This window comes from Echinops telfairi, unplaced genomic scaffold, assembly GCF_000313985.2.
Source record: "Echinops telfairi isolate 266 unplaced genomic scaffold, ASM31398v2 ScPeMD7_7414;HRSCAF=8452, whole genome shotgun sequence".
Lineage (NCBI taxonomy): Eukaryota > Metazoa > Chordata > Mammalia > Afrosoricida > Tenrecidae > Echinops > Echinops telfairi.
Genome location: NW_022111314.1, coordinates 137,761 through 149,715, shown reverse-complemented (window position 1 = coordinate 149,715; position 11,955 = coordinate 137,761). Strand labels below are relative to the sequence as shown.

Genomic DNA, 11,955 nt, shown 5'->3' with positions numbered 1-11,955 from the left:
GCCCCGGGCGATGATGGGCAATGAAGAGGAGATTGCGCGGATTGCCCGAAGGCTGGACAAGATGGTGACCAAGAAGAGCGCGGTGAGGGGCGTGGGCCGCCAGGACCCCGGGACCCCCGCCCCGCGGAGTCCCCGCCGAGCCCCGGTCCCATCCGGGAGACCCCTGGAGGGCAGGATGAGCCCCGCCCCGGCAGAAACTCCAGGGACATAGAGAGACCCCTGCCCAAGACCGAGACCCCCGGCCCTTTACTCACCTCCGCACCCCGCAGGAGGCTGTCGTCAGAGCGGCCCTAGGCTCCTAACCATCGTTCTGGCCTGAGACCACCCCCCACTCCCGCCAGGCCGGGTTCCGCCCCCTTCCAGGTTCCCCACCCACCTCAAACCCTCCTTGGCCGGGATTCACCGAGACCCTCTCCCCTCTTGGTAGGTGCTGCGGTTCCCCTGCCTCCTTCCCAGCCACACTTGAGGCCCAATGCCCACCTTTGCCCATTGCCCCTCCCTGGTCCCCCATCATTCTTAGGTTGCAGCTGGCGTCTCTTTCCTCCCCTAATTTCTATCGGACCATACCCCTTCACCAGACTCTGCCGCTCTTGGTGGGTGGGTGGCTGTGCAAGCCCCAGGGGAGCCCAGGTTGCTAGGCAGCCATGGTGTGCTCTGGTAGGCTGTGCTCCAGCCTTCCTGAGGGTCCCAAGGGCTGGGGTTCTGGGTTCAGAGCCCTCCTTCCCTTCTCCCCTCGGCCTAGCTTCATGACCTTGGCAACTGCTGGAAGCTTCTGGAGGAGCCCTTGGTAGGACCTACCCTGTGGGGAGGCCATGCTGGGCCTTCCAGCTGGGGGTGGTAGGACACAGGCTCAACAAAGGGACAAGTGTCAGCAAATCTTCCAGAGGCCTGTTCTCCCTCCAGGATGCGAAGCTCCTTCCTCAAGAGGAGGCCGTTGAAGGGCAGAGCCCCCATCTTAGGCTACACTGTGCTGTGGGGGTGTGGGGTGGCCTTTCAGGGTTCTGGTGACTGACTCAGGTGCTACCTCTCAGCCGCTCACTCATTCATCCCTCACTCCCCCACTGGGCAGGCACTGGGGCCCTGTACACCCTGGGAGGCATCTCTTGGGGCCTCCCCTGGGGGCAGGAAGGGGCCCTGAGGGCTCTGGTAAGTGTTGGGCTGCCAACTATGAGGGGTCACTAGCTGCTGCTCAGGAGAAAGATGGGGCAGCCTTCCCTGGTACAGAGTCACCGCTTCGGAGCCCTGTGTAGGGTGCGTGCTTGTGAGTTGGAATGAACCCATAGCAATGAATTGGGTGGTTGGCTTTGGTGGGGGGTGGGGGTGGGGGACACTGTAGGGGAGGCCTGGAGGGGCTCAGCAGAGCTGGGGAGAGGGCGGTTATCAGGTGAAGACACCAGAGGAATAGAAACTCTGAGGGGTTGGGGACAGGGAAGGGACACCACCCACTCGACCAGGCAGAACCCTTTGTTCCCTCTGAGAGGGCCCTATGGCCAGTCCAGGGGTGGAGCCTGCTGAAGGGGGCCAGGGGGCTACTGCTGGAGCTGCCCCAGTGGGGTGCACCGGTTAGTGGTTATAGCACTGTGTTCATGGAGGGGCTGCTGAGCCCAGGTGTGGCTCCCAGAGGCAGGGCTGGCTGATGAGGGACCATGTGGTGTGCAGTTTTGTGGGGTCCCTGGAGGCCTGGCAGCCAGTCAGAAGCCTGACATTTGCCCCATGCCTTTCAGGCCACTGTGTCTGGGGTTGGTGGGAAGGGCTGTGGCTGTCTTGCATTCTGGAACTGGGGACAGATGCAGGGAATGCCTTAGGACCTGTGTCCGGGGGTGATGCTGCCCGGGGTCCCAGGTTGGCCGGTGACATCCAGTGGAGCTGGGTGGGCATGGCTGACTGTCCACGGGGGTTGTTAAGTGAGGCCCCACCCCCAGGAAGGAGCCATGGACTTGCTGCGGGAACTGAAGGTCATGCCTGTCACACTGCATCTGCTGCAGGTGAGGAGCCAGGTTGGGGGTGGTGGGGAGGGCACGGTCCCCGCTCTGACATCCCCACTCTGCCTCCCCTAGTCCACACGAATCGGGATGTCCGTCAACGCCCTCCGAAAGCAGAGCTCGGATGAGGAGGTCATTGCACTTTCCAAGTCTCTCATCAAGTCCTGGAAGAAGCTCCTGGGTGCGGGATCCCGGCCTCAGGCAGGGGTGACCCAATCCTGGGGGGCAGGGGCACCTCAGGGCAGTGGGGAGATGGTCAGTTCCTGGTGGGTTGGGGTGGTCAAGTTCTGGGAAGGTCGGGGGTTGGAGGCAGTCAGGTTCTGGGGGGTACAGAGGGTGGTTGGTCAGGCCCTGGGGTTGGGGGACAGGGAAGAGGACAAATCCCTTGGGTTTGGAGGCTACTTGGAGGACAAGGGGGATGGCCTCCTGGAGCAGGGACAGGACAGGCACGGCAGCTGGGCACCAAGCTGCAGGCTGGCAGGACGGGCTCCATTCTGGGGATGTGGGACCCTGGATTGTAGGGAGCTCAGTCTCACCTGAGACCCCTCTGTCGCTGAGCTCTGGGGCTACATGGGCACTAGTTGTGTATGGGAGGGGTCCCCATGCAGGCCCTGGGCCACCGCTGGGCTTCACTCACACCTCTGATGGCTCCCACAAAGGGCCTGAACACAGTTGAGTTCTCACACCTTTGGGCCCCAGTGGGTGGCTTGTTGGCCCAGAGAGGCAATGTGGGAGCCCTGGTGCCAAGTGAGGGGGGTGGTGCAGGGTGGAGGGGTCTGGGAGAGTGCTATTAGTTGGAGGCCCAAAGCTCATAGTTTAGCAGTTCTCAACCTGTAGGTCGTGACCCCTTCACAGGGGTCGCCCGATTCATCACAGTAGCAAAATTACAGGTAATGAAGTAGCAACGAAAATAATTTTATGGTTGGGGTCACCACCTGAGGAACGGTATGAAAGGATCACAGCATTAGGAAAAAATGCTAAGAGAACCACTGTCTTAGTTGCTCCTGCAGCCTCTCCACCCTGGTGACTTCTGGGGCTGCATTGTGGCTGGGCCTGCCCTGAGGAGGTGGCCATCTGCTGTCCCAGGCCGCTTTGTGAGGCCACTCCCCACTGTTTTTGGGTGACTGCAGACACTTCAGACTCGAAAGCCGGGGAGCGGAGGAACACGTCCCTGGCCTCACCGCCCGCAAAGGCCACCTCCGAGGCAAAGGCCCCCAGGTGCTCCTGGGGCAAGGGCTCAGTTTCCCGCTCAAAATCCTCTCCCGCAGCTGTGGGTGGCCCTGCTCCCTTCAGACCCTCTCATTGCGGGGAGTCCTGCCCATGACTCTAGGCTCAGAGTCAGTGAGCCGCCTCCCTGCCCAGCATGGTCGGGGCTGGGGGCTCAAGGGGAAGGGGCCAGGAGGAGGAGGTGCAGCAGCCCCAATCAGTGCACATTTCCCTGCCCCAGGAGTGAGTCCTCCTGTGGGGAGCATCCCTGGCTCCCTGTGGGGGCAGGAACTGGGCAACCCGCCTGAGTGGGGCCTGGCCTATGAGGAGTGCTCCAACAGGTGTTAGACCTGGTAGGGGCTACTGGGGACCTGGAGCCTGCTTCTGCCCTGAGACTATGGGGTCTTTGCCCCTCACCTGGCATATTGTGGTGGTGGCTGCTGTCAGTGGGGGTGATGGTGGTTGGGGGTGGCTCCCAGGGATGGCCGTGGTGCCCTGGGTCTCCCTGAGGGTGTGGGGGCTGCAGTCTGTACTCTTGCTGGTGGAGGCCGGGGTCTGAGCCCCATGGCCTGCCCCTCTCCAGCTGCAAGAGGCCAGAGCCGCCCCGGACACTGCCAACGCCCCGGATGACCACATTCCCCCCGACGCCCATCAGCTGCGATGCTGTACGCAACAAGTGCCGGCAGATGCTGGCCGAGGCCCTGCAGACTGATCGTGAGCCCCAGGCCCGACCTGAGAGGGTCCTTGAGGGACAGCCCCTGCCCGGCCACTGTTGCTCATGTGGAGCGGGCAGGGTCTTTGGCCTGGGGTGGTGGGTGGTGGAGAGGCCCTCAAGGGCTAGTGGGGGCTGCTTTTTACAGAGGACCACGTGGCCATCGGTGCCGACTGCCAGCACCTATCAGCCCAAATTGAGGAGTATATCCTTCCTAGGGTGGGGAGGGGTGGAGGAGGGGGCCCCACTGCAGATCCCTCTGTGCCTGTTTGGGAGTGGCCGGCTCTTTCCTGGGTGGGTCTGGACTTCAGTGGGGAGTGGTCAGGGGGCAGGGCACCTCTGCCTGCTGCCAGGCCTGGGTGGGTGACTGCCCCGTGGGACCCATCCCAGCGCAGCTCCTCAGGGTGCAGCATGCCCAGGAACCCTTAACAACTGCACTCATCTTCCGGGACGTGGGCAGCACAGACATCAAGTACAAGAACCGCGTGCGCAGCCGCATCTCCAACCTGAAGGACGCTAAGAACCCCGGACTGCGGCGGAGCGTGCTGCGAGGCACCATCGAGCCCCAGCGCATTGCAGAGATGACCTCTGAGGTGGGCCGGGCTGGTGGGGTGGTGGGTGGGCTGCTGCCACAACTGCCGCTGACTGCTGGCCCGCCCCCGCCCCCACCCCCTGCCCCAGGAGATGGCCAGCGATGAACTGAAGGAGATCCGGAAGGCTATGACCAGAGAGGCCATCCGTGAGCACCAGATGGCTCGCATGGGGGGCACCCACACTGACCTCTTCACCTGCAACAGGTGCAGAAGGAAGAACTGCACCTACACTCAGGTAGGCAACTCCTGCACACACACTCCCCTACCTTGTGCAGTGTTGGTGGGCTCATCAGCCTGCCTTTGAGCCGCCTGGCTCTGCTGACTCCGCCCACATCTGTATAAGCACCAGGCACCACTCCTCTCTGACAGTGGTCTCTCTGCAGCCCAGGGAGCCCTCTCACCCCAGGTACACTCCTCCCCCAGGTGCAAACCCGCAGCTCTGATGAGCCTATGACCACCTTCGTTGTTTGCAATGAGTGTGGAAACCGCTGGAAGGTGGGTTGAGCCCGGGCTTTGGGTGGGCACACTGTGGGGTGTCCAGGCCTGGGGGGCTGCACCTTCCCCCGCATCAGGCAGGGTCATGAGCATGGGCTGGCCCTCCTACAGTTCTGCTGAGCCCAAGTGCGGATCTGCAGCCCTCCCGCCCATCCACTCGGCTTCTCGGGAGACCCAGTGCTGCCCCCTTCCGGCCCCAAGCCGCCTGCCTGCCCGCCTGCCCTTACCCTGCCCGAGAACACGTCCCCTCTGGCTCCGATTATTAAATGTTTCTTTTTGCCCACTTGATGCTCTTGGCCCCCTCTGAGTGGGTTTTCTGCCTCTCCTCTAGGAGGCCTCTGGTCCCCAGTGCTCCAGGTGTGTTTGGGGGGAGGGGGAGTGTCTGGAGCCTGTGGGGGCAGGCTGTTGTGTCCCTGGGAACGCCGAGGGGGAGGGGCACCTGAGGGTTAGGCTTCAAAATAGCTTCACTAACAAGGCATCTTATTGCTGTGGGTGGAGATAAATATGAAGACTTGTTTTTTTTGATAAAACACAGCCAAGATGTCCCAGCTTTCAAGCCCTTGAGCAGAATGGACATAGCTCCTGTGGCGGTGAGCCTGCTCCTGGGCTCCCGAGCCTAGTCCTGGTGCAGGCAGCTGGGAGGGGGGGGGGGGGGGGGGGGGGGGGGGGGCGCCCAATTGGTAGAAAAGTGCGGTTCTCTGCAAAGGCAATTCTGGGGCCAAGGATGCCTCCTGGGAGGGCCCCTTCTCCCCGTTCAGGAGCCGGCAGCAAGAGCCCCTACACTTGCAGCTCCAGACCTGGCAGGGCAGGGCCTGGAGGCAGAGCAGAGCCGCCTGGCAGAGAAGCCCAGGGGAACCCGCTCGAGGGTCCTGGTGCAGGAGGCAGGCTCAGGCCTCCGAGGAGGGCGGTGTGGGCCCCTGGAGCAGCAGGGCACGGTAGGCTGGGGAGCCGAGAAAGCGAGGGTAGGAGTCCCGGTGCATGAGCGTGTAGATCTGCAGCTGCGCCTCGTCAAAGGTGTGTGCAGATGGCTCCTGCATCCTCTTGTTGATGCCCTCGCGCACGCGGGAGTCCAGGCTCACCTGCAGGGACATGGCCAGTCAGGGGAGCAGGTGGCACCCTCCCCCATCCGCCTGGTCTGGCAGCCCTGCTGCGTGCACACCTCCTTGGGGGACAGGATGGAGACGTAGTCCTCATAGATGAGGCGCGCCTTCTCATCCACTACGTGCTGGTTAGCCTCAGCCTTCAGCTCCTCACAGGCCAGCCAGAAGAGCATGTTCTCCTCGCTGTACTCCGTGCGCAGGAACTCGCGGAAGATATTGCGCCCCGCAGGGCTGTGCATCAGCTTGTCGAAGGACTGTGCCCAGCTGCGCACCTCCTCCAGGCTTGGCGGGGCGCTGTGGCGGGTGGGTGAGCAGGCAACCGTCAGGAGGGTGGCCCGGACTCACAGGTGCGCAGGCTGCCTGCACCCACCCTATGCCCACAGAGGCAGGGGAGGACTCACCAGGCTTCGCAGCTGGGGAGGGGCTGCAACTTGGTCTCCCTAGAGGCCCGCCAAGCTCTCCGCCTCCCTTCATTCCTAACGGCAGAGAAAGGCGGCCACTGCCTGGGCTCATGGGATGCCACGTGCACGTGCACACGTGGCCCTCAGCCCAGGGCTGGCGTGGACACAGCTCAGGGTTAGGTGCATATGTAGCTTTAGCACAGGGGCAGCTCCTGGGAAGGAGGGCCACTCTTGTGCCGTCCCCCATGGGCTTTGGCTAGTGTTGTCCAGCTGGGGCTCTGCACACACACCTCCTGGGGTATCGAGGACCTGACCAGGCCCAATCTGCAGGCCTGATTGCAAGGTGACCCAAGGATACCTCCTTTCTCCCTGTCCTGTGCCACTCAATGACCCTTGTCCTAGACCACCACCTCAGCAACATCCTGCCTCCAGAGATGCTGCCCCCCCACCAAGTCCCCTCCCAGCAGAGGACCCCTTGCTGCACCATGCCCCCCACCTGCACTCAGCCTGGATTCTGGGCAGGTGTCCCAGGGTCCCTATGGCCCACCCCATGCCCCAGCTGAACCCACACCACGCCAGGCCTTTTGCCCCACTGTACGAGCTAGTTTCCATCATCCTGGGCTCCACTCACCCCCTCCTCGGCCCTCACCTGACTTGCAGAGCAGTCTGCCTTGTGCTAGCCGGTGCCCAAGCCCCAGGCACACATACACACAGGTGCAGCCCCGACATGAGCCTCGAGCCAGGCCTGGTCTTCTGCAGCCCATACAGCACCTCAAAAGCCTCCAGAGGGTCACCCTCCATGCACTCCCACCCTGCTCACCTCCACCCCTGCCCCCACCCCTTACCTCCCTGTGCTCACAGGCCCCCAAACCTAAGCTCCCTGTGCCTCTGGTCTCTCGCACCTCAGGGCCCTGATACCCCAGCCCCTCAGGTCCCCTGACCCCCAACCTCAGGCTCCCTGTACTCAAGAGCCCCCCCCCCCCACTTCAGGCTCTCCACCCTAGGCCCACAGGCCCCAGACCCTACCACAGGCCCCCTGTACCCCAGCACCCCGAGCCACACATACCAGGAGCAGCTGCAGCAGCAGCACCAGCACAAGCAGCAGGGGTTACGGGGGTCCGCTGGGGAGGCCACATCAAGACTGGACATGGAGGGAGGCTGGTCTGCCTCCTCTGGTCCTGTGTGCTGTGGGGGATGGTGGCTCAGCCCTAGCCCCCAAGCCACCTGTCCCAGGGGCCACGCTCCCTGGAGCGAGAACCTCCTGCCTCCCCAGTGCTCAGGGATCCCCATCTCCTGTCCCCCTCCCTAGCTCAGGCCCTTCATCTTCCCCAGGGGAAGGGTCGAACCTGTGTCTCAGCCTCATGCGGGGTGGGCATGGGTGGACCTCCCAGGAAGGTCCCCCAGGCTCCGTGCTGCTCCGGAATCCTCACCTTGGCCACGGCTCTAGAGGGAGAGGGGTCTGACTGAGACCCTGAGACCCTGGACTTTGCCAGCTCTGGAGTCTTGCTTGAACCTCCCTCTTCCTCCCACTGCATCTACCCCCCATTTCCAGCCCCAGCTCATCCTAGTTGGAGCCCTGGACGCCCCCACGGGAGGTTCCGGGACGCCCTCGTTGGCTCAGCCCCGGGAAGCCGGAAGCCAGGGTTCCTCTTTCTTGGTTTCCAACTCTCTGCCCTGCCCATAGCGGCGGGGACCTCCCGAGAGTCATGAGATGCTGGTCAGACCTTCAGAGCCCCTGGTTCCCTTTGTGCTGGGTTTCTGTCCAACCTGTGGGGGCCAGGGAGGGTGGCTCTCCACAGACAGTTTGGAATTTGCCTGTGAGCCTCAGAGGACTCTGACAGTTGACCTGGGACTCCAGCAGGGCAGCAGACTGGGTCTGCAGCATGGAAGATTTTGAGTGCGACTCTACACAGGACTTCCTCAGGGTGCTGGCAGTGGTGAAGTGCTGGCATCTTGGAGGAACCTGTCCTGGCCCAGAGGCCCACTTACCAGCTTCAGCTCTGTCCCTGCCAGTAGGCTCCCACCCCCACTAGGAGCTAACCCGCTCTACTGTTTTCTAACCCTTCACCCAGCTTCTCCCAGGCACCCCCACTTGCCTGCCTGCCAGTTGCCTCCGACAGCGGAAACCGCTGTGGCCAAGTGCCCCACCGCAGGGTGTGCCAAGTTGGGGGGGCCAGGCCAGGGAAGGGGTCCTGACCCAGGCCATCCTGCCTTGAGTTTACATTGCACCTTGGGCAGGGCTGCCTATGTTGACAGCCACTTCAGTGTGGGGGTGGCTGGTGGAGACAGGGGTCAGGCTGGAGAGCCCTCGGACTTCTGTACTCTGCGGTGGGGGGTGGGGGGGTTGACATGGCCCCAGCCTGCATCTAGTCCTCCACCGCTCTGGCCTGTTCAACTCCACTGCTCACGGTTTCTGTGGTTCCCCTCGCCTCAGGCCTCCAGGGCAGGGGTTGTGGTGAGGGCCTTGGGTGGCTGTGGGAGCCCAGAGTGGCAGCACTCAGGTCCCCTGGACCTGGGCATGTGAAGGCCAGCTGTGATGGGCAAGGAGCATGGGTTCTCTGGTATCTCAGCCTTCACTGTCCACTCCACTTCACAGACCGTGTGACAAGCCCTCCCACTGGGGCCTGCTAGCCCCCCTCCCCACCAGTGGGGAAACAGCACCCTTTCCCAGGGGCCAGGGTTCTAGGGAGAGGAAGGGGTGTGGTCTGAGAGCTGTGCCCCCAGACAGCAATGACTTCCTCTTGCACGCCACCCCGCTATGAACGGGACAGACCCAGCACCCCCTCCCTGGCTCCAGCCTGCTTTGAACTGGAGGAGGTAGACCTGGCTCGGGTGCAGGGGTGTAGGTCCCTTTGTCCCAGGCCCTTGTCCTGGTCACTACACCTGGCTCCTTGTGCCTCCTCAGGTCCTGAGGCCACTCCATGCCCTGGGGCATCTGTGGATGGGGGGGGCGGGGGGACTGCTTCCTCTGTCTCCTGAACGGGTATGGGGTCTGAACCAGTGTTCCATGCACCTCAGGCTGGTTTTCTGGGGGCTCCTCCCCTTGTCCAGCCCCAAGGCTTTGTCCCCAAGGCTGCAATGGAGAGTGTGGACAGGCGGCCAGGCCGGCCCCTGGGGACAGACTTTCCCCTGGGAGAGTCTGCAGCTCCGCACCACACAAGGAAAAGGAACGTCCCGGCTGCCCAGTCCAAAAAAAGACTAAGAAAATGTGACAATCCCAGAAAGAAATGCCATAACCTTTGGGTAGGGGGTGCTGCTGACTGAGGAGCCTCTCCCTCTTATCCCACTCCATGTCTTCTCCTGCCACCCTCTCCTGCTAGCCTGCGGGGAACCCCAGCCTGGCCCCCTTCAAGCCCTGGTGACCCACAAGTCAGCCTGGCCCTGCAAGGGGGGGGGCACTCCTCCTCCCTCTGATCCTGGCTTCTGATGGGAGCGCCCCCGCCTCCGCCCCCCACTCAAGGGAGAGCGTCCCACTCACCAGTGACCAAGGTGGGGTGGGGGCGGGAGGGGCCAGGTTCGCTCTGGCCCCACCCTGGCCTCTGAAGGGGCGTGCACTGCTGCGGGAACTCCGGTCAGACTGCTGGAGGTTCTCCTGGGCGTCTGGGGGGCCGGCGCAGGGTCCTGATCTCCTGGCCAGGGGCGCAGCGCCTCCTCACCGCCTCCCAGGGCTGAGCAGCAGCCAGACCAACTGGGGTGGGGGCGGAGGGCCCCTCCCCACCCGCCCAGGAGTGGGGCGGGCGGCGCGGAAACCTGGGTCCTTCCGGCCCCCACCTTTGAGCAATCGCTCCCCGGACTTAAAGCTGCAGAAAAAGGGGAACCGGTGCTGCGCCCCTCCCCCCCACGGGGGTCTGGTCCCGCCGCGGCCCTGGTTCCACGTGGGCTTGGGCGGAAAGTCCGGGGGCAGCCCCGTGGCGCAGGCTCCCCGACTCTCCGTCCCCTCCCCCCCACTCCATCCCGGGTACGCGCGCACGCGCGCACACTCACCGGCCACTCTCCCGGGGGCGCTGCGCCGCCGCCGCCGCCGTCCCGCCGCGAGGTCCCGCCGGAGCTCGAGGAGGGGGCGCGGGGCGCATGCGCAGATCCTCAGCCGCACTTCCCCAAAGCGCCGAGCCTGGGACTTCCTCGCGCGGGAGGCGCCCGCCCCGCCCGCCCGCCGGCCAGCCGGGCGCCCCCGCAGTCCCCTCTGCGCCCAGCCACGCGACGCGAAAAGTGGGCGCTGGCGTTGGCGGGGTGTGCGCGGTGTCTCCTCCCGCCCCCCACCCCCCTTCTCTACTGGCCTCATCGTACAGGGTATCCACGATACTCCTGGCCAGTTTGGAGACACCATGAGAGCCCCGCCAGGCCCGGTGCCCCAGGTGCCGCTTGTCCAGCTCTGGAAAGGACACAGTCCCTGAAAAGGCTGCCTTGGGCCACATCGCACCTTCCTCCCCTCGAGGATGTGGAGTCTACAGAAGTAAACTGTGTAGTGCTAGCACCTGCAGGCACTTCTGCACTCACTGGCCCGACCTGAAGAGCCCGCATGGTGCCCTCTGCCACCAGTGTCCTGTCCCTCTCAGTGAAGCTCCTTATCCCAGAATACTCTGGGCCAGGGTCAGGGTGGAGACAGCTTCTAGTACAGTGACCCAGCCTGCTGCCCTTCTGCTGCCTCCCTCGAAGGGCCTCTGCTGGGCAGGACTCTGCCCAAGTGCAGGCCACACGTCCAGACCCCAGTGGGGGGAGGCTCTTCCAAGTCAGGCACCAGGGAACTGAGGAGAGTAGAGGAGCACCTTCAATGGGCAGATGTCAGGGTGTGGGAGAAACAGGCAAAGGGGGGAGGGGAGGACAGGAGGAGGTGCTGGCTATCCTCAGAGCATCAGTGAGACCAGGCAGGGAGCAGGGTGGGAAAGGTGCCCACAACTGGCCCTCACTGGCTTGGGCAGTGTCTGTCTGGGCACCACAGGGCAGGGCCAGCAGTTGACCAGAGGTGGCTGCTGCTTGCTTAGCACAGGGGGCAGTGCAGAGAGGGAGGGGCTATCACCCTATCTTTACAGGTGACAGTCACAATCTGGCTGTGTTATAACCCCAGGGAAGTGCAGGGAGTCCTTCCCCCTCTGGCCACTGGGGCCAGCTGGTCTCCCTCAGGCCAGGAGCTGGACAGACTCTCACAGATGCCCTAGGCCCTGCTAACCCCTGGCAGCTCTCCTCTCCCCTTTACAGGTGACCCTTCCCCTGGAGAAACGGAGGCAGCAACCTGTCAAAGGTGGCTGGTGATGCTGGGGCTGGCTTTTGGACTGCCCCCCAACTCCTCACATCAGCCCTCTCTCAGCACTGGCACCTCAGATGCTGACGCAGCCCCCTGTCTGAGCATTCTCCGTGAGCACCTATGCCTGCTGCCTGGCTGGGGCTTGTCCCCTGGCCACCTGGCAGGGAGCAGACCTGAGTCAGCCTGATGCAGAGTTGCCTTCTCCTTGAGGAGATCTTGATTGT

At 63.6% G+C, this 11,955-nt stretch overlaps 2 protein-coding genes across 3 annotated transcripts; one reads left to right on the top strand and one right to left on the bottom strand.

Moving 5' to 3' along the window:
• The first annotated feature begins 6 nt into the window (after window positions 1-6).
• TCEA2 (transcription elongation factor A2) lies at window positions 7-5,271 on the top strand. 2 transcript variants are annotated; one of them, XM_004716054.2, is made up of 10 exons: window positions 7-82; window positions 1,923-1,985; window positions 2,058-2,163; window positions 3,113-3,200; window positions 3,772-3,902; window positions 4,049-4,105; window positions 4,339-4,493; window positions 4,582-4,728; window positions 4,917-4,988; window positions 5,100-5,271. In XM_004716054.2, the coding sequence occupies exons 1-10, from the start codon at window positions 11-13 to the stop codon at window positions 5,106-5,108; spliced, it is 900 nt and encodes a 299-aa protein (XP_004716111.2). In that variant the 5' UTR covers window positions 7-10; the 3' UTR covers window positions 5,109-5,271. The 2 variants fall into 2 exon arrangements, with proteins under 2 accessions (XP_004716111.2, XP_045152901.1); XM_045296966.1 differs by lacking the exon at window positions 7-82 and adding an exon at window positions 110-423.
• Window positions 5,272-5,658: 387 nt separating this feature from the next.
• On the bottom strand, window positions 5,659-10,312 carry RGS19 (regulator of G protein signaling 19). The gene is made up of 6 exons (XM_004716026.2): window positions 9,968-10,312; window positions 7,836-7,932; window positions 7,556-7,674; window positions 6,490-6,564; window positions 6,148-6,382; window positions 5,659-6,067 (listed from the first exon to the last, which is right to left on the bottom strand). The coding sequence occupies exons 2-6, from the start codon at window positions 7,863-7,865 to the stop codon at window positions 5,876-5,878; spliced, it is 651 nt and encodes a 216-aa protein (XP_004716083.1). The 5' UTR covers window positions 7,866-7,932; window positions 9,968-10,312; the 3' UTR covers window positions 5,659-5,875.
• Between the last annotated feature and the right edge of the window lie 1,643 nt (window positions 10,313-11,955).